Consider the following 25,688-nt stretch of genomic DNA (forward strand, 5'->3'; position numbering starts at 1 on the left):
GCCCTCCACGTGGCGCTTTGTCCCCGTCTCCAGGACATGGACATCACAGTGCCCTTCGCAGCATGTTTTCTTTCCCGCTTTCTTTGCTGTATGGTTCTGTACCTTCCTTCTGTCTGCCCTCTGTCCCTTGTGTCTCTGCCGGTCTGCAGTCGGCCAGGAGGTGTGGGAGGGCCGGCCTGGGGGTGGGGTGGGCCGGCCAGATGGAGCGTCTCCACAGAGCGGCCCCTGTCCTTGGGTGTCCTGACGACAGCCGCAGGATTTGTGTGGTTTTGCGGTTTTCCTGTCTCTCGGTGTTTGTGCTGTGTGTGAATTCTTGCTTGCTGCTTGTTGAAGGTGGTGAGGACAGGTGGGTTTGGACGGGTGTGAATTACGGCCTGTGGCTTCTGGAAGTGCGGAGTTGGGAGATTGAAAAGCACCGCACACCGCAGGCTGCGAGGCCTGGGGACAGAGCCCGGCTCTACGCTGGACGTCCTATTCTGGGCAGTGGTCTGGGGCAGGGGCGTCCCCCAACATTCTTGGCCCTTGTGTGTGCAGGTGTACATGGTTCCCGGGCCACAGGCCTCCTCACAGGGGATGGGGGGTGGGATGCGTCGTGCTGCCTAGCGGCAGCTTGCCCACTCCCCAGTGTGGCATCTGACGCGGGGGATCCTGGCCACTGGGGCCTTGTTGCCACGCTGGTGGTCAGCCTTAGAGCCGCGGCCAGCGCCCTGTATCAGCTCCGGCCCAAGAGCGCGTGCAGGCCGCACCGTGTGCGTGTTGGAGTGTGGGTCGGCGTGTTTGTGGAGGACAGAGCTCCATCCTGTCCTGTCCTGTGTGGTCACATCCCAGGTCTCCCGTGGGCACCTTTTACTGGTGTTTCCGTAATACTTTCCTTAACTTTACTCTGAGTCCCACAGAGGTTTTTCCGGCCTTTTCGTTAGACTCTTTTTCAAAGCAGATCTTTATATTTCCATTGGGTGGCTCTGAGGGACTCACACTCTGTCCCTTCCCCCTAGGTTTGTCTGTAAAAATAATGGTGTGCTGTTTGAAAACCAGCTGCTTCAGATCGGACTGAAGTCTGAGTTCCGGCAGAATTTGGGTATGTGCTTTAATTACTCACCGGAAACCTTCACTTAGGAGCTATGCACAGAAAATATTCACAAGTCACGCATCCGATAAGGGCTTAGTTTCCAGAATATACAAAGAAGTCCTAAACTCAGCAACAGAAAAACCACCCGACTCAAAGATGAGCGGAGGACCAGAGCTGACACCTCTCTGAGAAGAGCCTGCCGACATCAGAGCTCCGGCGATGACCCGGTTCCCGCCGTCAGGTCGGCTGCCGTCTGCAGACAGCGGGCGCCCCGCGTGTGGGAGGACGTGCAGGCTGGAGCCCGCACCCCGCACGGTCGGCGGGAATGGAAGCCGGGCAGCCGCTGTGGAAAACGGCTGGCAGTTCCTCCAGAAATTGAGAGTGGAGTGACCGTGTGATCGGGCGATTCCTCTTCTAGTCATGTACCCAGAGAATCGAAAGCAGGGACGTGCGTGGACGCTCGCACACCCGTGTTCACAGCCGCTGACACACGGGAGCAGCCCCCGCGTCCACCGACGGACGCTCAGATACACGTGGTCCATCCACACGCCGGACTGTCCCTCGGTCCCACGGAGGGACACGCTGACACCTGCCACAGCTGGATGGAGCTGGGGGACGTGATGCGGAGTGAAACAGGCCAGGCACAGAGGGACAAATACTGCAGGATCCCACCCAGATGGGGTCCCTGGAGTCTCCAGATTCACAGGGACAGAGAGTGGATGGTGGGCGCCAGAGGAGGGACGGGGGTCAGAATCTTAGGGGGAGAGAGCGGACGGTGGGCGCTGGTGCTAGGGGAGGGATGGGCTCAATGTCTCGGAGGGACAGAGAGTGGACGGTGGGCGCTAGGGCCGGGGGAGGCATGGGGGTTGGTGACTCTGGGACGGAGAGTGGACAGTAGGCACCAGGGCTGGGAAAACACAGAGGTCGGGGTCTCATGGGGACAGAGTCTCCATTTAGGTAGATGGAAAGTTCTGGAGAACCTTGGTAAGGACGGCTGCACTACATTATGAACATACTTAGTGCCCTGGGCTGTGAGCCAGAGATGGTGAAGAGGATACATTTTATGTGTGTATTAGCCTGACTTTTAGAAAATGCTTTTGAGTCTCTCCCCAGAGCGCACCGTTGGGGTCCTGCTGGGGGCACCGGTGCACAGACGATAGCCTGCCTCCCTCTTGGGTGCCGCCTCTGAGCCGTTTGAGGGCTGAGCTTTCTGTGTAGGAACAAGTGCGCGTGGGGACAGAGGAGAGAAATAGCGCACCTGCCCTCCAGGGATGCATTAGGGACGCTTGGAGGGTCAGCCGAAGCCTCCTCCCAGGGACTCTGTGCTGAGAGAGGGCAGTGAGGCACCCCTCAGGGCCGGGGCTGCCGCCTGCGTTCTGGGGTGGGTGGGCTGTGCTGCCATTCGTCCTCGTGAAAGGGTTTGGAATGCACTTTCCATTCTGAGCAGAGGGAATAAAAATGTTCAGAAAGAAAGATTTCCTGATGCCATCAGGGTGTCCTTGACTCCAGCTCCTGAGCCGCTGTGGTGCTGGCCGGGCATCGCTGTGGAGGAGGCCGATCTGGCCAGGCCTCCCGGGAGGTGGCCGCCAGGGCCTGGGTCCCGTGTCCCCCATCTCAGGCAGGATGTTGTCGGCAGAAAGGCTGCTCCTTGGATGACAGCTGGAGCCCCCCAGCAGGGGGCGCCGTGACCCCGTGTCTGCCTGCGCCCCCAGGCCCCGTCCCGCCCTCTCGGAGCTCAGCCGGAACATGGGGCCTCTTGGGTTTTCACTGTTAACGTGCAGCGTGTGTATGAGACACTTTGTGTTTTCTCTTCTAGGTCGGATGTTTGTATTTTACGGAAATAAGACCTCCACGCAGTTCTTGAATTTCACTCCAACACTGATCTGTTCGGATGACCTTCAGACGAATATCCTTGGTCTCATGTCTTCTGTGCCCCCAGCAGACAGGCATTTGGGGCTTAGAGGACGGTTTTGGGGAATGTGTTTTTTTAAAATTTATCTAGAGAGAGAGAGAGAGAGAGCGAGACAGCGAGAGAGTGAATGGAAGCAGGGGGAGTGGGAGAGGGAGAAGCAGGCTCCCCGCGGCGCAGAGAGCCCGATGCGGGGCTCCCTCCTAGGAGCCTGGGATCGTGACTGAGCCACCAGGCGCCCCAGGGAACTTTGTTTGTTTTTATCAGAAGAGCTGGATGCTCCAGCTGCCGTGGTCTCGCCTCTAGAGGGAGCTTCTGGTGGGGGTGGGGAGCCGGGCGGTTGGAGGAGTTCGGAGGGACCGGCACGCAGGCCTCCAACGCCAAGCCCTCAGCTTCCTTGGACTCACTTGTTTTTCCTTGTTCTGTCCTTCTGTCACGTGATGTTCAAGGCTCTCTGAGCTCTGGTCTCCCCTGAGCCAGCAGCTGCTGAGAACACGTGCTTGGGTCACGCGCTCCGGCCGCGCTGTGCTTGTCCCCAGCTTGTCTTGTGCTGTGCTCTGCCCACACTGGAGCCTCGTCCCCAGTAAGTGCCAGGAACGTGGTTGGAGCGTGGCCAGCCGATGGCAGCTCTGGTATCCCCGTCTCTGTCCCCAGGGACGGGCTGCGCAACCAAGTGAGGCTTGGGAGTGGCGCCCCTGCGCCTGACAAGGGCGTTGCCTCTTCTACAGGAGGCGTGCGAAGCAGCCACCTGCTTGCCACAGGCCAGGCCCACTTTGGCTGTAAGGTAAATGTTGAACACGGATTGTTAAAGCACGTGTTTCTAATCGATCGTTAGAAATAACATGTATGCAGGATCAGCTGTACCAGAGGTTTCTTCCAAGATCCGGTGCATGAGCTCTGACTCCTACAGACCCCGTTCTAGAACATTCTGGGGCTCGCTCAGCTTGGGCACAGTTCCCCGGTGTTGACACAGCCTCCTTGACACCTACACATCTGAGCTTGCAGACCAAGCCCGTGGACCCGACCGTGGATGGCGGCGCCCAGGTGCAGCAGGTCGTGAACATAGAGTGTGTGTCTGACTTCACGGAGGCCCCGGTCCTCAACATCCAGTTCAGGTGAGCAGCTCATGGGGCTGTGGGCCGGGCGGCCAGCCTGCTCTGCTCTGGAGCTTGGGGCTGTGGGGTCGTGCCTGCACACAGCCATGTCCCTGGGAGTCCTCTTTCTTCCCTGAGCCCTTGCGTCCTTCCTTTGGAGGCTGTTGTGAGGGCTGAGGGGGTGACCTAAGTGAGTCGCGGCCCCCACCGTGCACGTTGCGGTGTTAGGTGGGTGCACAGTGTCTGGGAAACGAGGGAGAGGCGGTATGTGCAGGGTCCCGGGAGGCCCCTGCGGGCCAGCGCCGTGTTGCTCGGGTCCCGTGCTCTCCAGCTGAGCGACAGGAATGGGGGGGGGGCGGTGCCGCGCTGTGGGGCTGGGACCAGCCGGGTCGTGTGTGCCCCTGCGTGGCCGCTGCCCTGTGGGTCTGTTGTGGGGGTGGCACCCCAGGCCCTCCATCTGGGGGGTGCGTTGTTGCCTGGTGTCCCCTGGGTATACGTGCCGCTTGGTCATTATCTTTTTTAAGACTTAACTTATTTATTTTTTTTTTTTTAAAGATTTTATTTATTTGACAGACAGAGATCACAAGTAGGCAGAGAGACAGGCAGAGAGAGAGGGAAGCAGGCTCCCCGCTGAGCAGAGAGCCCGATGCGGGGCTCGATCCCAGGACCCTGGGACCATGACCTGAGCCGAAGGCAGAGGCCCAACCCTCTGAGCCACCCATGCGCCCCAAGACTTAACTTATTTTAGAGAGAGAAGGAGAGCAGGGGGAGGAGCAGAGAGAGAAGAGAGACTCTGAGGCAGATTACCCGCCAAGTGCAGACCCCACATGGGGGCTCCGTCCCGGGACCCATGTTCATGAGATCACAACCTGAGTGAAATCAAGAGTCAGACATGTAACCCACTGAGCCAACCAGGTGCCCTGCGTTTTGATTATTATTATTATTTTTTAAATATGTTTTCTGTCGCTCCTCGGTTCCTGGCTATCCTTTTCAGTGAGTAGGAGGGAGTGTGTGGGAACAGCCGGCTGCTGTGGGCGTTCGGAAGGTTCAGGTTTTGGAAGAGCGTATTTTCAAACATTAAAAACACAGAGAGTTGAAGACTGTGTACTTTATAGAATTTAGGGAACTTTCTGTTTTATTCTGTAGGCAAATCCTTTTCTTCATCTTTTTTGTGGAAAAAAGAAAAATCCATACGATTTAAGCCAACTTGGAGGTGTAGAGAACGGGCTGTGGGGGAACATGAGGTGTAGAAGCCCAAGCTCGGGCCGTCCCTGACCTGGTCTGATGGGCCCGGCGGGGCCTGCTCGGAGCCGCACCCCTGGCCGTGCACACACAGGCAGGTGCAGTGCTCGGCTCGTCGGTCCTCGTCCGTCAGTGACGCTGCACACGGGGATGGATTGGGCCTCTCTGTGGCTTCGTGCCACCCTTCCAGAACTCTCTGTTCCCCGCCCGCTGTCTCCCACAGTAGCAGGTATTCCCTGTGCCCCATTGATTTGCAAACTAGGAGTTCGGTTGTGTCGTTGAGGTTCAGAATTTTCAGCTGCTCACGTGCTCTGCTCACTATGTCTCTGTGTTGCTCGTAGGTATGGGGGAACCTTTCAGAATGTGTCTGTTAAGCTGCCTATCACACTCAACAAATTTTTCCAGCCCACAGAAATGGCTTCTCAGGATTTCTTCCAGCGCTGGAAGCAGCTGAGCAGGTGAGTGAGGGGCGCCAGGGCGGGGCAGGCCCGGGTCCTCCCGAGCTGACGCAGCTCGGCGTGGTGACCCTTGACTTTACCTCACAGTCCCCAACAGGAAGTGCAGAACATTTTCAAAGCAAAGCATCCAATGGACACAGAAATCACCAAAGCCAAGGTAGGGCCTGTTGATGGGCATTCCCAGGGTCGGGATGCTCGTCGGGGCTCTGGAGGGCGGCCGGTTGTGTTGCTGTCCCTCTGTGGCCGCGGTCGCGCTGCCCTATGCACCTGTCTCTCTGTGGTACAGATCATCGGGTTTGGTTCTGCGCTCCTTGAAGACGTTGATCCTAATCCTGCAAATTTCGTGGGGGCCGGCATCATACACACCAGAACCACCCAGATCGGATGCTTGCTGCGTTTGGAGCCGAATCTGCAAGCCCAGGTCGGACTTGTTGAGCAGACTGCTGTGCGCGGCCAAGCTGTGTTCTGGTTGTGCTGTGCTGTGGGGCCCGAGCAGAGTCCTCTGACGACTTCTGATCGATGTGTCCCCCTGGGTAGCCCCCCACTATGCTGCTGGTGCAGAGAACATTTCCATCACTCCAGAAAGTTCCCTGGGGTCCACTCTCCCTCCACCCGTCTCAACCTCCTGTAGAGACCACTGCCATGACCCCGCGCTCCAGCCCTCACCCGGGTGGCCCTGCATGTGCCCTGTTAGCTGACCTGGCCCTGCGGAGCTGCCCGGGGCCATGTGGACTGGAGCCGTGGTGCGGCCATCCATCTTCCCTTCACTTGGGAAGCGATCGGGATGGGAGTGCGGACCCCGGGGCTCCCAGCGTCTCTGCACGCATTCTGCGGTTGGTTGCTGTCACACTGCCCGTGTCTTGGTTGTGTGAGAGCGTGTTTGCTATGTCCCCGTGCAGCGCTGGCTGCCTGCGGGGGCGTGCTGAGCTGCGGGCGCTTGGGGGGTGCTGAGCTGCGGGCGCTGGAGGGCCGTGGGCCTCGAGCCCGTGAGTAGCTGCTGACCTGCACACCCTGTTGCAGATGTACCGGCTCACGCTGCGCACGAGTAAGGAGGCCGTCTCGCAGAGGCTCTGTGCGCTGCTGTCCGAGCAGTTTTGATCGACGAGGATGGAGGACCAGCTCCTGCGTGTCGCGCTTTCCTTCATCTCTGTCCTTTGTCTTCGTTGCTGTGCCGCGAATAAACGGGCCTGTCCCCAGGCGTCTCCCAGCCTCGTTTCTCCAAACCGGATCCCTTTCGGGTCGGGATGCGGTACCCTCTCAGAGCGAGAGGCCGAGCCTGCCCTGCAGTCGGGTCAGAAGAAGGGAGCATGGGCCCCGGGCTCAGTGTTCACAGAGGTGAGCGGCCTCTCCCGAGTAAAGGGAAGTGACAAGTCGGAATGAAAATGCAGGTTTTTTTGAAATGGTGTCGAAACGCTTCTGCCTCTTTGGTCATAGTTCATTTCCGATTCTCGGGGAGACGCAGCAGCAGCTTGTCCGTACTGGGGTGGGATCTTATTTGGGCCATTTGGCTGCTGTGCTGGGTGGTGCCGGGGCAGGAGGTATGTGACAAGGTCCATGGGCGTGTGCGGCCCTGCTGCTGTCTGCAGGGCCCTGGCTGTGGGAGCACGGTGCGCGTGGCTTGCTGCAGCGGCCATGCAGGGGCCTTGGGGGCAGGCTTTGAAACCCAGAAGCTGGAAACATTGGGTGTTTTTTCAGGACAACCCACAAGACCGTGTATGCTGACTGGGCGGGGTCTGTATCCCTTTCCCCGCACGGTGGTGGTCATGGGGTACCCACAACGCGTAGTGTCTGAGTGTTTGAGGCCCTGAGTTTATGGCCCGGCGGTGGGAGGGCTGCTGTTGGCTCGGAGGCCGCGTAGCTGGTCTCGCTCAGCTCTGGGCTTTGAGGAAATGTGCCGGGACCGTGGTTCCCTTGGACTAGTTCCTGGTTTTGATCAGAGGGTCAAGTGTGGGTGGCAAAGCAGGTCTGGAAGGTGAGTCGGTCTCTTTCCTGGGGCGCGTGGGCCCTTGTGTGGGTGGAGGAGGGGCTCGGTGTGTGGTCAGAGAGCACAGAGCCATGCCAAGGGGGAGCTGGAGCCCGGCCTCGGCTCCATGGGCCCGCCCAGGGTGTTCTCGGTCTTGGCTCCACGTGCCGGCCCCGTGAGCCGCCTGCCCGGGCGCCTGCCTGCAGCCTGAGGGGGCCAGGCTGGGAGCAAAACTGAGCCAGGGCCCGTGTTCTGGGATGGCCATGCCGTGTCGGTGGTGGGGGAAGCAGGCAGGTTTGTCCTGAACACGCATGTCTGTTCTCGGCACCTATGGGCCCAGGGAGAGCCAGGCTCTGTCATGGGCTCCCCTGGCCGAGCAGCAGGGATCGGACTCCTGAGAGGCATGCCCTGGGGGCCTTGCGGGGGGTGGCAAGGGGCACAGGCAGCTCTTGGCTGCGGCGTGGGTCTCGGGGAGGTGGGCGGAGGGCATTAGTTTGGTGGTAGTGCCGCTGCAGAGGCCCGCACTCGGGGTCCTGTGCCTGTCACTGTGGGGGTGTGGGTTCGGGGGCTCACCAGTGCCGCACGTGTGTGGCCGACGACACAGACAGAGTGCTCGGGCCGCACCTGTGCGTTGAGCCATGCTGTTTATTTCCTGTCTGCACACGGTGGGGCTGTCGTGCGTGGCACCCGTGATGCCCCTCCCCAGGCAGAGCTTGGTTGTGGGGCAGGTGCTGATGCCGGGCGGCCCCGTTCCTGCCCTCCCGTCCCTGCTCCGGCTGTGGTGTCCTCTCCTCGCTGCCGTTCTTCACTGCCGCCCTCTGCCTCTTTCCTGCCCGTCCCTGCTCAGGTGTCCTGCACTCATGGGACCTGTAGCCCCTTTCCTCAGGCCTGCCTCTAGAGTGGCCTTCCTCGCTGCCCCTATCCAGACACCTGCTGCTCTGGCTGTTTCTGGGGACCCGTTCTGGGAGGGATGAGCGACCTTCTTCAAAGTCTGGGAGGCTCTGTGGGCAATCTGCAGGGATGGTCAGGAGGCCACCAGTTTCGTGCAGCCTGCTGGGCTTGCTCGGGGTCTACAGCCCCTGCCTGGCAGCCCCCTTTGCCTCGGGTGCCCGGTAAGCCACATGCCAGGGCTCTCTGAGGCCGTGCCTTGCGGAAGGAGGGGGGCTGCCGGGCCCGTGTTGGGAGGGGGGGGGGTGGGTGCTGGGAGCGCCGCTTTGCCCCACAGCTGGGGGCCGTGTCCCCTAGCCCCCACAGCGCAGTGGGCTGCACGCACAGCTGCGGAACATCTGCAGGGTGAGCACCAGCGGCTGGCCCTGTGCTGCGGGGTCCGAGCAGGGCAGCACGAACTGCTTCTCGTAGGAGCCGCGGGGCTGGCAGCAGCTGCAGTGGGTCTCCGGCTGGCTCGTGGGGACGGCAGAGCTGCGAAGGGGCGGGGCCGGGGGCCTGGGTCAGGGCCGCTGCACCGGGAGCGAGTGCTCCCGGGCCTCCCAGACCACTCCAGAGAGAAGGGTGGGTCCTAGGTTAGGAGGGGCCTACCCCTGCCCCACCCGTCCCGGCCTGCACTGCTCTCCCCGGCTCGAAGGCAGTTGGTGGGGGTCTGCCTTTGCCTTCCACAGGCGTGGTGGAGGTGGGTGCTGGCGAGGCGACCTGACTGCGTGGGAGCTTCCTCTTAGATGGCTCTGTGCTCCCGGTCCGGCCCTGTTTGGAGGCTGCTTGGGACCGGCACTCACCTCGTCGAGGAGGCACAGAAGCCCTCACAGCGGGTCACTGTCACGTTGGCCATGCACCCTTGGTAGGTGATCTCCTGCTCCAGCTCCTTCAGGTCGCAGATTCCTGGGGGAGAGAGGTGCGGTCAGACGCCAGGCCAGGGCGTGGCTGGAGGGCGGACACAGACCTGCCGCTGCGCACAGGACCCGGGAAGGGAGGATGAATGTGGCTCAGTTGGGGAAGGGGGTCGACATGGCCACACGACGGCTCACGCGGGACGAGTACCCCTTCCTGCCGTGTGGTTCTCCCCTGGGCTCCGCCCCTGCACCTGGCGGCCCCAGGTGGTCTCGCCTTGTCCCAGCCGCGCTAACCTCGGACCTCAGAGCTCTGCATGGGTACAGATGCCGACGGGCTCTTCTTTCGGGTGTTCCTTCTGAGAGCTGGGTACCCTGGCAGTCCCCCCATGTCAAGAGTTTTCTGAGCTTTGGTGGGCCACCCTCAGACCCCTCCTCTCGTGGTCCAGCAGCAGCCTGTGGCCACGGGCGTCTCTGGGCTGCTGGAGCCAGAGCCTGTGGGGGGAGGGTCAGCACATTCATGGAGGGTTTGGGTGGCGCCCCAGGAGCTCCCTGCAGGGGCCTGTGCTCTTGGAGGGGCAGGGTGTGGACCCAGCTGGAGACCTTGGTCAAGCTGCCTCGGCCGGCCTGGCATTAGGAGCTGCCCATGGAGAGACTAAGTGAAAAAGGGAAGGTGTTCCTGAGCAGCTGCCCCGTCTGCCTGCGTGGCTGCTGGAGGTGGGCACGAGGGGGCTGTCTGCACGTGCTCCCGGGCCCTCAGCTGACCTCCTCCGACCCCGTCTCCTGCTTCCGCTCGCGGGCAGCCTGCGCCCGGTCCATCTCCCAGGGGCGTTCATTACTGCGGACAGGCCTGCCTGGGGGATGGCAGGGGACCTGGGGGAACCTGCAGCACAGTGCAGCAAGCACCCGGAAGGGAGCGGAGGGGCGTCTCTCGAGGACGGTGCGGGGGCAGGAAGATGGCAGGGGCCGCGGCGGCCTGCAACTGGTGCTGGCCGGGGGTGACACTTGGAGCTGGCGGCCCTTCCTCCTCCTCTCTCCGTTTCCTCAGGCGGGGCAACACCTGACACGGGACCCCTGCCGCCCCTGAACTCCGTGAGCTCCCGAAGGGGCAGCCGTGCAGGGCTTCTGACGGAGCTGGCTCGCCAGGAGGCCAGGATGAAAGCGGGGAATGGCAGGTGGGGCAGGCCGTGGCTGGGCCAGCGTGGGCCAGCACGCAGGCCCAGGTGAGGGACGGGGGGCTCCTAGGGGAGGCTGCGTACCCGTTTTGGCCAGACTGCAGTGTCTGAAGAGAGGTGTGTAGAGACAAGTGCGGAGAGAGGAGGAGGCAGCTAACGGGAGGCTGGGAGAACTGTCCTAAGGACTTGGGGACATGCAGAAGAGGGGGCGCGATGCAGTCCCTTCCTGCTGGGGGACATTGGCCTTCGCAGATGCCAGAGGGCCATGGGGATGCTCGGAGGGATGACTGTGATCTCAGGTCTGAGATTAGCGTGCTGTCTGCCTGCTGGCCTCAGGACAACGAAGGCTTCAAGGGGGAGAAAGCAGGTCGCATGCACGATGACCAGGGAGCTCCTGTCTGTGGCCCGCACGTCGGGCTGGGACTACGGCAGAGTGGGGAACGGGCTAGGAGGCAGGAGCACAGCCCAGAAGTGGATCGGGCAGCGTGAGAGGACAGGGAAAGGCAGGGACTCTGCGGGAGGGCACCGCCGTGCTCTCCAGACCGATGACGCAGAGCTGGAAGCCGCGCGGCACCAAGCTATGAAGTGGCGAGAGTCCTACCCCTTACCTGGAGGAGGGGATGTGGGTGTCACCAGAGAGGAAATGGATGGTGCCCCAGGAGACAAGGACCCCGTGGAATGGACGGATGAGCTTCCGTGGACAGAGGTCAAGCTGGCGAGGGTCACGGTGGTTGAAACTCCAGTGGTGAGGTTAGTGACTGGAGAAGTCCCGAGGGCTGTCACCCCCACGGTGGATGAAAAGAGACTGGATGAAGGGATTTGGGTGGTGAGGGTTGTAGACTGTGACGTGGTAGAGTGGGAGGAGAACGTGTGGGAGACGGGGGTGCTGGGTGTGGTCCTGGGCAAAGAAGGAACGATGTTGGTGCTGCTCAGGGGGACAGGAGTCCCATCAAGAGGGGACGTGGAGGGCCGAGAAGAGGGGGAGAATGGGTGGGTGTGCAGGGTAGATACAGCTGTCAGGGTAGGAGTGGAGGCTACACTCGCTGTGCCTGGGGAGCCTTGGGAGCTGGGAGTGTGGACACCAGAGCTCGTGCCCGTGGCCAGCGTGGATGGAGACGAAGAGCCCGTGGGTTTGGCCGTGGAGCGGGATGTAAGGGTCTCCGGGTGCGTTGGGGTGATGAGTCGGTTGGTAGTTGGAGTCACGGAGGATGTGGAGGACGGGGCCGCGTGGGTGGAGAGGGTGGTCTCGGGGCGCGATGGGGTGGGTAAGGCTGTGGTCGTCCGGAAGGAAGTCCCCGAGGGGGGACCTGTCGTTTGCGCGGTGTTGGGGACGGGGGGAGTGGGCGCGGAATGAGAGGTGTGGGGTGTGTGTCGCTTGCTGGTGTACTCTGTAGCCGTGGCGGTGGCGGTGTGAGTCACGGAGGTCAGGGTTCCCGTGGCCGGTGGTCGGTGGGAGACGGTGGGCTTGGGGGCGGATGAGGTTTCGTGGTGGATGGGTGCAGAAGGGTATGTCTCCCGGGACGTGGAGGTTTTGGCTGTGCTGACGGAGTTCGGGGCGTGCGTGGTCCGAGTGAGGGGTGGTTTTGTGTGCGTGGGCTGTGTTCCTGTGATGGGGACGTGTGGGGACGGAGACGATGAGCCCGTGGGTTTGGCCGTGGAGCGGGATGTAAGGGTCTCCGGGTGCGTTGGGGTGATGAGTCGGTTGGTAGTTGGAGTCACGGAGGATGTGGAGGACGGGGCCGCGTGGGTGGAGAGGGTGGTCTCGGGGCGCGATGGGGTGGGTAAGGCTGTGGTCGTCCGGAAGGAAGTCCCCGAGGGGGGACCTGTGGTGTGGGTGGTGTTGGGGACGGGGGGAGTGGGTGCGGAATGAGAGGTATGGGGTGTGTGTCTCTTGCTAGTTGATCCAGTAGCCGTGGCGGTGGCGGTGTGAGTCACGGAGGTCAGGGTTCCCGTGGCCGGTGGTCGGTGGGAGACGGTGGGCTTGGGGGCGGATGAGGTTTCGTGGTGGATGGGTGCAGAAGGGTATGTCTCCCGGGAAGTGGAGGTTTTGGCTGTGCTGATGGAGTTCGGGGCGTGTGTTGTCCGAGTGAGGGGTGGTTTGCTGTGCGTGGGCTGTGTCCCTGTGATGGGGACGTTTGGGGACAGAGACGATGAGCCCGTGGGTTTGGCCGTGGTGGGGGAAGTCGGTGTCTCCGGGTGCGTTGGGGTGATGAGTCGCTGGGTAGTGGGAGTCACGGAGGACGTGGTGGACGGGGCCGCGTGGGTGGAGAGGGTGGTCTCCGGGCGCGATGGGGTGGGTAGGGCTGTGGTCGTCCGGAAGGAAGTCCCCGAGGGGGGACCTGTGGTGTGCGCGGTGTTGGGGACGGGGGGAGTGGGCGTGGAATGAGAGGTATGGGGTGTGTTTAGCTTGCTAGTTGACCCAGTAGCCGTGGCGGTGGCGGTGTGAGTCACGGAGGTCAGGGTTCCCGTGGCCGGTGGTTGGTGGGAGACGGTGGGCTTGGGGGCGGATGAGGTTTCGTGGTGGATGGGTGCAGAAGGGTATGTCTCCCGGGACGTGGAGGTTTTGACTGTGCTGACGGAGTTCGGGGCGTGCGTGGTCCGAGTGAGGGGTGGTTTTGTGTGCGTGGGCTGTGTCCCTGTGATGGGGACGTGTGGGGACAGAGACGATGAGCCCGTGGGTTTGGCCGTGGAGCGGGATGTAAGGGTCTCCGGGTGCGTTGGGGTGATGAGTCGGTTGGTAGTTGGAGTCACGGAGGATGTGGAGGACGGGGCCGCGTGGGTGGAGAGGGTGGTCTCGGGGCGCGATGGGGTGGGTAAGGCTGTGGTCGTCCGGAAGGAAGTCCCCGAGGGGGGACCTGTGGTGTGGGTGGTGTTGGGGACGGGGGGAGTGGGTGCGGAATGAGAGGTATGGGGTGTGTGTCTCTTGCTAGTTGATCCAGTAGCCGTGGCGGTGGCGGTGTGAGTCACGGAGGTCAGGGTTCCCGTGGCCGGTGGTCGGTGGGAGAAGGTGGGCTTGGGGGCGGAAGAGGTTTCGTGGTGGATGGGTGCAGAAGGGTATGTCTCCCGGGAAGTGGAGGTTTTGGCTGTACTGATGGAGTTCGGGGCGTGTGTTGTCCGAGTGAGGGGTGGTTTGCTGTGCGTGGGCTGTGTCCCTGTGATGGGGACGTTTGGGGACAGAGACGATGAGCCCGTGGGTTTGGCCGTGGTGGGGGAAGTCGGTGTCTCCGGGTGCGTTGGGGTGATGAGTCGCTGGGTAGTGGGAGTCACGGAGGACGTGGTGGACGGGGCCGCGTGGGTGGAGAGGGTGGTCTCCGGGCGCGATGGGGTGGGTAGGGCTGTGGTCGTCCGGAAGGAAGTCCCCGAGGGGGGACCTGTGGTGTGCGCGGTGTTGGGGACGGGGGGAGTGGGCGTGGAATGAGAGGTATGGGGTGTGTTTAGCTTGCTAGTTGACCCAGTAGCCGTGGCGGTGGCGGTGTGAGTCACGGAGGTCAGGGTTCCCGTGGCCGGTGGTTGGTGGGAGACGGTGGGCTTGGGGGCGGATGAGGTTTCGTGGTGGATGGGTGCAGAAGGGTATGTCTCCCGCGACGTGGAGGTTTTGACTGTGCTGACGGAGTTCGGGGCGTGCGTGGTCCGAGTGAGGGGTGGTTTTGTGTGCGTGGGCTGTGTCCCTGTGATGGGGACGTGTGGGGACGGAGACGATGAGCCCGTGGGTTTGGCCGTGGAGCGGGATGTTAGGGTCTCCGGGTGCGTTGGGGTGATGAGTCGGTTGGTAGTTGGAGTCACGGAGGATGTGGAGGACGGGGCCGCGTGGGTGGAGAGGGTGGTCTCGGGGCGCGATGGGGTGGGTAAGGCTGTGGTCGTCCGGAAGGAAGTCCCCGAGGGGGGACCTGTCGTGTGGGCGGTGTTGGGGACGGGGCGAGTGGGCGCGGAACGAGAGGTATGGGGTGTGTTTAGATTGCTGGTGGACTCTGTAACCGTGGCAGTGGCGGTGTGAGTCACGGAGGTCAGGGTTCCCGTGGCCGGTGGTCGGTGGGAGACGGTGGGCTTGGGGGCGGATGAGGTTTCGTGGTGGATGGGTGCAGAAGGGTATGTCTCCCGGGACGTGGAGGTTTTGACTGTGCTGACCGAGTTCGGGGCGTGCGTGGTCCGAGTGAGGGGTGGTTTGGTGTGCGTGGGCTGTGTCCCCGTGATGGGGACGTGTGGGGACGGAGACGATGAGCCCGTGGGTTTGGCCGTGGAGCGGGATGTAAGGGTCTCCGGGTGCGTTGGGGTGATGAGTCGGTTGGTAGTTGGAGTCACGGAGGATGTGGAGGACGGGGCCGCGTGGGTGGAGAGGGTGGTCTCGGGGCGCGATGGGGTGGGTAAGGCTGTGGTCGTCCGGAAGGAAGTCCCCGAGGGGGGACCTGTGGTGTGGGCGGTGTTGGGGACGGGGGGAGTGGGTACGGAATGAGATGTATGGGGTGTGTGTCTCTTGCTAGTTGATCCAGTAGCTGTGGCGGTGGCGGTGTGAGTCACAGAGGTCAGGGTTCCCGTGGCCGGTGGTCGGTGGGAGACGGTGGGCTTGGGGGCGGATGAGGTTTCGTGGTGGATGGGTGCAGAAGGGTATGTCTCCCGGGACGTGGAGGTTTTGGCTGTGCTGATGGAGTTCGGGGCGTGTGTGGTCCGAGTTTGGGGTGGTTTGGTGTGCGTGGGCTGTGTCCCTGTGATGGGGACGTTTGGGGACAGAGACGATGAGCCCGTGGTTTTGGCCGTGGTGGGGGAAGTAGGTGTCTCCGGGTGCGTAGGGGTGATGAGTCGCTGGGTAGTGGGAGTCACGGACGACGTGGTGGACGGGGCCGCGTGGGTGGAGAGGGTGGTCTCAGGGCGCGATGGGGTGGGTAAGGCTGTGGTCGTCCGGAAGGAAGTCCCCGAGGGGGGACGTGTCGTGTACGCAGTGTTGGGGACGGGGGGAGTGGGCGCGGATCGAGAGGTGTGGGGTGTGTTTAGCTTGCTGGTGGACTCTGTAGCCGTGGCAGTGGCAGTGTGAGTCACGGAGGTCAGGGTTCCCGTGGCCGGTGGTCGGTGGGAGACGGTGGGCTTGGGGGCGGATGAGGTTTCGTGGTGGATGGGTGCAGAAGGGTATGTCTCCTGGGACGTGGAGGTTTTGGCTGTGCTGACGGAGTTCGGGGCGTGCGTGGTCCGAGTGAGGGGTGGTTTGGTGTGCGTGGGCTGTGTTCCTGTGATGGGGACGTGTGGGGACGGAGACAATGAGCCCGTGGGTTTGGCCGTGGAGCGGGATGTAAGGGTCTCCGGGTGCGTTGGGGTGATGAGTCGGTTGGTAGTTGGAGTCACGGAGGATGTGGAGGACGGGGCCGCGTGGGTGGAGAGGGTGGTCTCGGGGCGCGATGGGGTGGGTAAGGCTGTGGTCGTCCGGAAGGAAGTCCCCGAGGGGGGACCTGTGGTGTGGGTGGTGTTGGGGACGGGGGGAGTGGGTGCGGAATGAGAGGTATGGGGTGTGTGTCTCTTGCTAGTTGATCCAGTAGCCGTGGCGGTGGCGGTGTGAGTCACGGAGGTCAGGGTTCCCGTGGCCGGTGGTCGGTGGGAGACGGTGGGCTTGGGGGCAGATGAGGTTTCGTGGTGGATGGGTGCAGAAGGGTATGTCTCCCGGGAAGTGGAGGTTTTGGCTGTGCTGACGGAGTTCGGGGCGTGCGTTGTCCGAGTGAGGGGTGGTTTGCTGTGCGTGGGCTGTGTCCCTGTGATGGGGACGTTTGGGGACAGAGACGATGAGCCCGTGGGTTTGGCCGTGGTGGGGGAAGTCGGTGTCTCCGGGTGCGTTGGGGTGATGAGTCGCTGGGTAGTGGGAGTCACGGAGGACGTGGTGGACGGGGCCGCGTGGGTGGAGAGGGTGGTCTCCGGGCGCGATGGGGTGGGTAGGGCTGTGGTCGTCCGGAAGGAAGTCCCCGAGGGGGGACCTGTGGTGTGCGCGGTGTTGGGGACGGGGGGAGTGGGCGTGGAATGAGAGGTATGGGGTGTGTTTAGCTTGCTAGTTGACCCAGTAGCCGTGGCGGTGGCGGTGTGAGTCACGGAGGTCAGGGTTCCCGTGGCCGGTGGTTGGTGGGAGACGGTGGGCTTGGGGGCGGATGAGGTTTCGTGGTGGATGGGTGCAGAAGGGTATGTCTCCCGCGACGTGGAGGTTTTGACTGTGCTGACGGAGTTCGGGGCGTGCGTGGTCCGAGTGAGGGGTGGTTTTGTGTGCGTGGGCTGTGTCCCTGTGATGGGGACGTGTGGGGACGGAGACGATGAGCCCGTGGGTTTGGCCGTGGAGCGGGATGTTAGGGTCTCCGGGTGCGTTGGGGTGATGAGTCGGTTGGTAGTTGGAGTCACGGAGGATGTGGAGGACGGGGCCGCGTGGGTGGAGAGGGTGGTCTCGGGGCGCGATGGGGTGGGTAAGGCTGTGGTCGTCCGGAAGGAAGTCCCCGAGGGGGGACCTGTCGTGTGTGCGGTGTTGGGGACGGGGCGAGTGGGCGCGGAACGAGAGGTATGGGGTGTGTTTAGATTGCTGGTGGACTCTGTAACCGTGGCAGTGGCGGTGTGAGTCACGGAGGTCAGGGTTCCCGTGGCCGGTGGTCGGTGGGAGACGGTGGGCTTGGGGGCGGATGAGGTTTCGTGGTGGATGGGTGCAGAAGGGTATGTCTCCCGGGACGTGGAGGTTTTGACTGTGCTGACGGAGTTCGGGGCGTGCGTGGTCCGAGTGAGGGGTGGTTTGGTGTGCGTGGGCTGTGTCCCCGTGATGGGGACGTGTGGGGACGGAGACGATGAGCCCGTGGGTTTGGCCGTGGAGCGGGATGTAAGGGTCTCCGGGTGCGTTGGGGTGATGAGTCGGTTGGTAGTTGGAGTCACGGAGGATGTGGAGGACGGGGCCGCGTGGGTGGAGAGGGTGGTCTCGGGGCGCGATGGGGTGTGTAAGGCTGTGGTCGTCCGGAAGGAAGTCCCCGAGGGGGGACCTGTGGTGTGGGCGGTGTTGGGGACGGGGGGAGTGGGTACGGAATGAGATGTATGGGGTGTGTGTCTCTTGCTAGTTGATCCAGTAGCTGTGGCGGTGGCGGTGTGAGTCACAGAGGTCAGGGTTCCCGTGGCCGGTGGTCGGTGGGAGACGGTGGGCTTGGGGGCGGATGAGGTTTCGTGGTGGATGGGTGCAGAAGGGTATGTCTCCCGGGACGTGGAGGTTTTGGCTGTGCTGACGGAGTTCGGGGCGTGCGTGGTCCGAGTGAGGGGTGGTTTGGTGTGCGTGGGCTGTGTTCCTGTGATGGGGACGTGTGGGGACGGAGACGATGAGCCCGTGGGTTTGGCCGTGGAGCGGGATGTAAGGGTCTCCGGGTGCGTTGGGGTGATGAGTCGGTTGGTAGTTGGAGTCACGGAGGATGTGGAGGACGGGGCCGCGTGGGTGGAGAGGGTGGTTTCGGGGCGCGATGGGGTGGGTAAGGCTGTGGTCGTCCGGAAGGAAGTCCCCGAGGGGGGACCTGTGGTGTGGGTGGTGTTGGGGACGGGGGGAGTGGGTGCGGAATGAGAGGTATGGGGTGTGTGTCTCTTGCTAGTTGATCCAGTAGCCGTGGCGGTGGCGGTGTGAGTCACGGAGGTCAGGGTTCCCGTGGCCGGTGGTCGGTGGGAGACGGTGGGCTTGGGGGCGGATGAGGTTTCGTGGTGGATGGGTGCAGAAGGGTATGTCTCCCGGGAAGTGGAGGTTTTGGCTGTGCTGATGGAGTTCGGGGCGTGTGTTGTCCGAGTGAGGGGTGGTTTGCTGTGCGTGGGCTGTGTCCCTGTGATGGGGACGTTTGGGGACAGAGACGATGAGCCCGTGGGTTTGGCCGTGGTGGGGGAAGTCGGTGTCTCCGGGTGCGTTGGGGTGATGAGTCGCTGGGTAGTGGGAGTCACGGAGGACGTGGTGGACGGGGCCGCGTGGGTGGAGAGGGTGGTCTCCGGGCGCGATGGGGTGGGTAGGGCTGTGGTCGTCCGGAAGGAAGTCCCCGAGGGGGGACCTGTGGTGTGCGCGGTGTTGGGGACGGGGGGAGTGGGCGTGGAATGAGAGGTATGGGGTGTGTTTAGCTTGCTAGTTGACCCAGTAGCCGTGGCGGTGGCGGTGTGAGTCACGGAGGTCAGGGTTCCCGTGGCCGGTGGTTGGTGGGAGACGGTGGGCTTGGGGGCGGATGAGGTTTCGTGGTGGATGGGTGCAGAAGGGTATGTCTCCCGCGACGTGGAGGTTTTGACTGTGCTGACGGAGTTCGGGGCGTGCGTGGTCCGAGTGAGGGGTGGTTTTGTGTGCGTGGGCTGTGTCCCCGTGATGGGGACGTGTGGGGACGGAGACGATGAGCCCGTGGGTTTGGCCGTGGAGCGGGATGTAAGGGTCTCCGGGTGCGTTGGGGTGATGAGTCGGTTGGTAGTTGGAGTCACGGAGGATGTGGAGGACGGGGCCGCGTGGGTGGAGAGGGTGGTCTCGGGGCGCGATGGGGTGTGTAAGGCTGTGGTCGTCCGGAAGGAAGTCCCCGAGGGGGGACCTGTGGTGTGGGCGGTGTTGGGGACGGGGGGAGTGGGTACGGTATGAGATGTATGGGGTGTGTGTCTCTTGCTAGTTGATCCAGTAGCTGTGGCGGTGGCGGTGTGAGTCACAGAGGTCAGGGTTCCCGTGGCCGGTGGTCGGTGGGAGACGGTGGGCTTGGGGGCGGATGAGGTTTCGTGGTGGATGGGTGCAGAAGGGTATGTCTCCCGGGACGTGGAGGTTTTGGCTGTGCTGATGGAGTTCGGGGCGGGTGTGGTCCGAGTTGGGGGTGGTTTGGTGTGCGTGGGCTGTGTCCCTGTGATGGGGACGTTTGGGGACAGAGACGATGAGCCCGTGGTTTTGGCCGTGGTGGGGGAAGTAGGTGTCTCCGGGTGCGGAGGGGTGATGAGTCGCTGGGTAGTGGGAGTCACGGAGGACGTGGTGGACGGGGCCGCGTGGGTGGAGAGGGTGGTCTCCGGGCGCGATGGGGTGGGTAGGGCTGTGGTCGTCCGGAAGGAAGTCCCCGAGGGGGGACCTGTGGTGTGCGTGGTGTTGGGGACGGGGGGAGTGGGCGTGGAATGAGAGGTATGGGGTGTGTTTAGATTGCTAGTTGACCCAGTAGCCGTGGCGGTGGCGGTGTGAGTCACGGAGGTCAGGGTTCCCGTGGCCGGTGGTCGGTGGGAGACGGTGGGCTTGGGGGCGGATGAGGTTTCGTGGTGGATGGGTGCAGAAGGGTATGTCTCCCGGGACGTGGAGGTTTTGACTGTGCTGACGGAGTTCGGGGCGTGCGTGGTCCGAGTGAGGGGTGGTTTTGTGTGCGTGGGCTGTGTCCCTGTGATGGGGACGTGTGGGGACAGAGACGATGAGCCCGTGGGTTTGGCCGTGGAGCGGGATGTAAGAGTCTCCGGGTGCGTTGGGGTGATGAGTCGGTTGGTAGTTGGAGTCACGGAGGATGTGGAGGACGGGGCCGCGTGGGTGGAGAGGGTGGTCTCGGGGCGCGATGGGGTGTGTAAGGCTGTGGTCGTCCGGAAGGAAGTCCCCGAGGGGGGACCTGTGGTGTGGGTGGTGTTGGGGACGGGGGGAGTGGGCGCGGATCGAGAGGTGTGGGGTGTGTGTCTCTTGCTAGTTGATCCAGTAGCCGTGGCGGTGGCGGTGTGAGTCACAGATGTCAGGGTTCCCGTGGCCGGTGGTCGGTGGGAGACGGTGGGCTTGGGGGCGGATGAGGTTTCGTGGTGGATGGGTGCAGAAGGGTATGTCTCCCGGGAAGTGGAGGTTTTGGATGTGCTGACGGAGTTCGGGGCGTGCGTTGTCCGAGTGAGGGGTGGTTTGCTGTGCGTGGGCTGTGTCCCTGTGATGGGGACGTTTGGGGACAGAGACGATGAGCCCGTGGGTTTGGCCGTGGTGGGGGAAGTCGGTGTCTCCGGGTGCGTTGGGGTGATGAGTCGCTGGGTAGTGGGAGTCACGGAGGACGTGGTGGACGGGGCCGCGTGGGTGGAGAGGGTGGTCTCCGGGCGCGATGGGGTGGGTAGGGCTGTGGTCGTCCGGAAGGAAGTCCCCGAGGGGGGACCTGTGGTGTGCGCGGTGTTGGGGACGGGGGGAGTGGGCGTGGAATGAGAGGTATGGGGTGTGTTTAGCTTGCTAGTTGACCCAGTAGCCGTGGCGGTGGCGGTGTGAGTCACGGAGGTCAGGGTTCCCGTGGCCGGTGGTCGGTGGGAGACGGTGGGCTTGGGGGCGGATGAGGTTTCGTGGTGGATGGGTGCAGAAGGGTATGTCTCCCGCGACGTGGAGGTTTTGACTGTGCTGACGGAGTTCGGGGCGTGCGTGGTCCGAGTGAGGGGTGGTTTTGTGTGCGTGGGCTGTGTCCCTGTGATGGGGACGTGTGGGGACAGAGACGATGAGCCCGTGGGTTTGGCTGTGGAGCGGGATGTAAGGGTCTCCGGGTGCGTTGGGGTGATGAGTCGGTTGGTAGTTGGAATCACGGAGGATGTGGAGGACGGGGCCGCGTGGGTGGAGAGGGTGGTCTCGGGGCGCGATGGGGTGGGTAAGGCTGTGGTCGTCCGGAAGGAAGTCCCCGAGGGGGGACCTGTGGTGTGGGTGGTGTTGGGGACGGGGGGAGTGGGTGCGGAATGAGAGGTATGGGGTGTGTGTCTCTTGCTAGTTGATCCAGTAGCCGTGGCGGTGGCGGTGTGAGTCACGGAGGTCAGGGTTCCCGTGGCCGGTGGTTGGTGGGAGACCGTGGGCTTGGGGGCGGATGAGGTTTCGTGGTGGATGGGTGCAGAAGGGTATGTCTCCCGCGACGTGGAGGTTTTGAGTGTGCTGACGGAGTTCGGGGCGTGCGTGGTCCGAGTGAGGCGTGGTTTTGTGTGCGTGGGCTGTGTCCCTGTGATGGGGACGTGTGGGGACGGAGACGATGAGCCCGTGGGTTTGGCCGTGGAGCGGGATGTAAGGGTCTCCGGGTGCGTTGGGGTGATGAGTCGGTTGGTAGTTGGAGTCACGGAGGATGTGGAGGACGGGGCCGCGTGGGTGGAGAGGGTGGTCTCGGGGCGCGATGGGGTGTGTAAGGCTGTGGTCGTCCGGAAGGAAGTCCCCGAGGGGGGACCTGTCGTGTGGGCGGTGTTGGGGACGGGGGGAGTGGGTACGGAATGAGATGTATGGGGTGTGTGTCTCTTGCTAGTTGACCCAGTAGCCGTGGCGGTGGCGGTGTGAGTCACAGAGGTCAGGGTTCCCGTGGCCGGTGGTCGGTGGGAGACGGTGGGCTTGGGGGCGGATGAGGTTTCGTGGTGGATGGGTGCAGAAGGGTATGTCTCCCGGGACGTGGAGGTTTTGGCTGTGCTGATGGAGTTCGGGGCGTGTGTGGTCCGAGTTGGGGGTGGTTTGGTGTGCGTGGGCTGTGTCCCTGTGATGGGGACGTTTGGGGACAGAGACGATGAGCCCGTGGTTTTGGCCGTGGTGGGGGAAGTAGGTGTCTCCGGGTGCGGAGGGGTGATGAGTCGCTGGGTAGTGGGAGTCACGGAGGACGTGGTGGACGGGGCCGCGTGGGTGGAGAGGGTGGTCTCAGGGCGCGATGGGGTGGGTAAGGCTGTGGTCGTCCGGAAGGAAGTCCCCGAGGGGGGACGTGTCGTGTACGCAGTGTTGGGGACGGGGGGAGTGGGCGCGGATCGAGAGGTGTGGGGTGTGTTTAGCTTGCTGGTGGACTCTGTAGCCGTGGCAGTGGCAGTGTGAGTCACGGAGGTCAGGGTTCCCGTGGCCGGTGGTTGGTGGGAGAAGGTGGGCTTGGGAGCGGATGAGGTTTCGTGGTGGATGGGTGCAGAAGGGTATGTCTCCCGGGACGTGGAGGTTTTGGCTGTGCTGACGGAGTTCGGGGCGTGCGTGGTCCGAGTGAGGGGTGGTTTGGTGTGCGTGGGCTGTGTTCCTGTGATGGGGACGTGTGGGGACGGAGACGATGAGCCCGTGGGTTTGGCCGTGGAGCGTGATGTAAGGGTCTCCGGGTGCGTTGGGGTGATGAGTCGGTTGGTAGTTGGAGTCACGGAGGATGTGGAGGACGGGGTCGCGTGGGTGGAGAGGGTGGTCTCGGGGCGCGATGAGGTGGGTAAGGCTGTGGTCGTCCGGAAGGAAGTCCCCGAGGGGGGACCTGTGGTGTGGGCGGTGTTGGGGATGGGGGGAGTGGGCGCGGAACGAGAGGTGTGGGGTGTGTTTAGATTGCTGGTGGACTCTGTAACCGTGGCAGTGGCAGTGTGAGTCACGGAGGTCAGGGTTCCCGTGGCCTGTGGTTGGTGGGAGATGGTGGGCTTGGGAGCGGATGAGGTTTCGTGGTGGATGGGTGCAGAAGGGTATGTCTCCCGGGACGTGGAGGTTTTGACTGTGCTGACGGAGTTCGGGGCGTGCGTGGTCCGAGTGAGGGGTGGTTTTGTGTGCGTGGGCTGTGTCCCTGTGATGGGGACGTGTGGGGACGGAGACGATGAGCCCGTGGGTTTGGCTGTGGAGCGGGATGTAAGGGTCTCCGGGTGCGTTGGGGTGATGAGTCGGTTGGTAGTTGGAGTCACGGAGGACGTGGTCGATGGGGCCACGTGGGTGGAGAGGGTGGTCTCAGGGCGTGATGGGGTGGGTAAGGCTGTGGTCGTCCGGAAGGAAGTCCTCGAGGGGGGACCTGTCGTGTGTGTTGTGTTGGAGACAGGGGGAGTGGGCGCGGAACGAGAGGTGTGGGGTGTGTTTAGATTGCTGGTGGACTCTCTAACCGTGGCAGTGGCAGTGGCAGTGTGAGTCACGGAGGTCAGAGTTCCCGTGGCCGGTGGTTGGTGGGAGACGGTGGGCTTAGGAGCAGATGAGGTTTCGTGGTGGATGGGTGCAGAAGGGTATGTCTCCCGGGTCGTGGAGGTTTTGGCTGTGCTGACGGAGTTCGGGGCGTGTGTGGTCCGAGTGGGGGGTGGTTTGGTGTGCGTGGGCTGTGTCCCTGTGATGGGGACGTTTGGGGACGGAGACGATGAGCCCGTGGGTTTGGCCGTGGTGGGGGAAGTAGGTGTCTCCGGGTGCGTTGCGGTGATGAGTCGGTTGGTAGTTGGAGTCACGGAGGATGTGGAGGACGGGGCCGCGTGGGTGGAGAGGGTGGTCTCAGGGCGTGATGGGGTGGGTAAGGCTGTGGTCGTCCGGAAGGAAGTCCCCGAGGGGGGACCTGTCGTGTGGGCGGTGTTAGGGACAGGTGACGTGGACGTGGATTGGGATGTGAGGGGCGTGTGTGGCCTGCTGGCAGTGGCTTGTCCTTGTGTTGTCCTGTAGGCCGTGTGAGTCGAGGGGTGCGTGCGGGTTGTTCGTTTGCTGTTGGGTCTGCTGGTGCTCTCAGGGGATGATGTTGCTTCTGTCCGCTGTGTCTGTCCAGTCTCATGCGTGGTTGGGGTCCTCGTGTGAGTCGTGGCTGCTGTGGAAACATTATGTGTCAGTCAGTCCTTCTGAACAGACACCGGCGCTCTCGCTTCCTGTGACCCTTGCCTGCCTATGACTCTGCTCTCCTGGGCGTCTCCTGTCCTCGATGGTGACATCCAGGAGTTCTCTTCGTGTGTCTGGTCATGTGTTCTAAATTGGTTTTTTCACTGTTTTTGTTCCTCCTTTGCAGCGTAGTTGTCAATTTAAAGTGGGCTAATTGGGGTCCCTTCCCTATGGCCCTTCGTGGCACCTGTGGGTCCCCGTACTCTCAGGTCGTTTCTTCGGGTTGGGTTGGGCGTGTCCCCTTGACAGCCCCGTTGTGTCGGGTCCTGTGTTTCTCGGAAGGCTCTGGGAAGCCTGTGTTGTGTTGCTTCCTCCGCGGGTGTGGGGAGTGTGCTCTAGGTGTGTTGTGGGCAGTGCTACGGCCTTGTGTTTGTGGTCACTTGGGGTGGGGTGGTTGTGCTGGCTCGGGGCTCTGGCGCTCTGGCCGTGCAGACGCTGGCTGGCGCGACGGTGGTGCTGTGAGCTGGGGGCTGGGGCTCGGTGGTGCACCCCACGTTTGGCCCATCGTGCCCATGCCGCGCCCTGCCGCGCCCTGCAGCTGGTGCATTCCAGCCATCTGTGCTTCTGTCCCCCGTGGGGACAGCGTGTGGGTGTGCTTACTTGGTGGGGGCAGTGTGGAGGTCTCTGAAGTTTCTGGGGTCTGTGGGAAAGCTGTGCTGTGCTCTGTGGTCTGAGCTGTAGATCGCGTCCCTGAGCTGAGCGTGGATGCTGTGGACCTCGTTGTGGCCTCTGTCACCATGGGTCCTGTGGCTGTGGACTTGAGAGTGGCCGTTGGGGCTGGTGCCGACGTGGGCCGTACGGTGACGGCAGGGATGGTTCGAGGTGACTCTGCAGGGAGCAGCTCTCAGAACGTTCCTCCAGAGCCACCTGGGCTCCCTGCCGCCCCCCACCCCGCTCTATGCCTTGGGAGGGATGTGGCTGCCCCCGCGGACACCCCGGCCACCCTGGCTCCAGTGGCCTCACTGCTGTTTTCCGGGACCCTGTGCTCACGGGCCACTGCCTCTCTGTCCACCCACCCTTGGTCATAGAATCGATGACTTGTTCCCCTGTGGTTTCTGGGCTGCTGGAAGGGGTTCTGCTGGGTGGGACGGGGCGGCTCTTAGGGAGTCTTTAGGTGGCCTGTCCTGCGTGTTTTTTCTCACTAGTATCAGGCAGCAGAGACGGTCCCATTCTGTGACCAGTTATCCTCAGGAACAGACTTTCACGGAAACCTAGCCCCAGTCCGAAGCACGGGGGCTCTGTGTGTATGCTCGCGCTCTGTGGCACGTCCTGTCCGTGGGAGGTGCGGGGCCCTGTCCCCCAGCCCTCACCTAAGCCCCGTGTTAAACCTGCTGTTCCCCCCGGCTCCCCGGGGCTGGCGGCTATCGGGGGCCCCCTCCCCTCTGACTTCTGGGGGGCTACCTGCCGCTCCCTCTGTGCAGAGCGGCCCCAGGGGCGGCCCAGGCTCAGTCCCTGCCCCGTCCCACACCCGTTGTCTGGGGCCGCGGGGACGGCAGTGTCGGCGG

At 63.0% G+C, this 25,688-nt stretch overlaps 3 protein-coding genes across 7 annotated transcripts in view; 1 reads left to right on the forward strand and 2 right to left on the reverse strand.

Moving 5' to 3' along the window:
• Nucleotides 1-6,974, forward strand: part of AP2A2 (adaptor related protein complex 2 subunit alpha 2) — an 82,037-nt gene extending 75,063 nt beyond the window's left edge. For 4 of the 5 annotated variants that reach the window (XM_046016335.1, XM_046016337.1, XM_046016336.1 and 1 more), the window contains 7 exons: nucleotides 996-1,078; nucleotides 2,886-2,975; nucleotides 3,970-4,093; nucleotides 5,656-5,772; nucleotides 5,860-5,929; nucleotides 6,059-6,193; nucleotides 6,793-6,974. In XM_046016335.1, the coding sequence (XP_045872291.1) occupies nucleotides 996-1,078; nucleotides 2,886-2,975; nucleotides 3,970-4,093; nucleotides 5,656-5,772; nucleotides 5,860-5,929; nucleotides 6,059-6,193; nucleotides 6,793-6,870 (697 nt within the window). In that variant the 3' untranslated portion in view covers nucleotides 6,871-6,974. Of the gene's footprint in view, nucleotides 1-995; nucleotides 1,079-2,885; nucleotides 2,976-3,969; nucleotides 4,094-5,655; nucleotides 5,773-5,859; nucleotides 5,930-6,058; nucleotides 6,194-6,792 lie in introns of those variants that run through there. The other variant, XM_046016339.1, reaches the window with a different exon arrangement.
• A 142-nt stretch (nucleotides 6,975-7,116) lies between these two features.
• On the reverse strand, nucleotides 7,117-9,570 carry LOC123949051 (mucin-6-like). Its single transcript, XM_046016340.1, has 2 exons — nucleotides 9,466-9,570; nucleotides 7,117-9,154 (listed from the first exon to the last, which is right to left on the reverse strand). The coding sequence occupies exons 1-2, from the start codon at nucleotides 9,516-9,518 to the stop codon at nucleotides 8,977-8,979; spliced, it is 231 nt and encodes a 76-aa protein (XP_045872296.1). The 5' UTR covers nucleotides 9,519-9,570; the 3' UTR covers nucleotides 7,117-8,976.
• Nucleotides 9,571-10,272: 702 nt separating this feature from the next.
• LOC123948134 (mucin-12-like) lies at nucleotides 10,273-24,922 on the reverse strand. The gene is made up of 4 exons (XM_046014606.1): nucleotides 24,784-24,922; nucleotides 11,300-23,872; nucleotides 10,423-10,650; nucleotides 10,273-10,370 (listed from the first exon to the last, which is right to left on the reverse strand). The coding sequence occupies exons 1-4, from the start codon at nucleotides 24,920-24,922 to the stop codon at nucleotides 10,273-10,275; spliced, it is 13,038 nt and encodes a 4,345-aa protein (XP_045870562.1).
• Between the last annotated feature and the right edge of the window lie 766 nt (nucleotides 24,923-25,688).

This window comes from Meles meles, chromosome 8 (assembly GCF_922984935.1).
Source record: "Meles meles chromosome 8, mMelMel3.1 paternal haplotype, whole genome shotgun sequence".
Lineage (NCBI taxonomy): Eukaryota > Metazoa > Chordata > Mammalia > Carnivora > Mustelidae > Meles > Meles meles.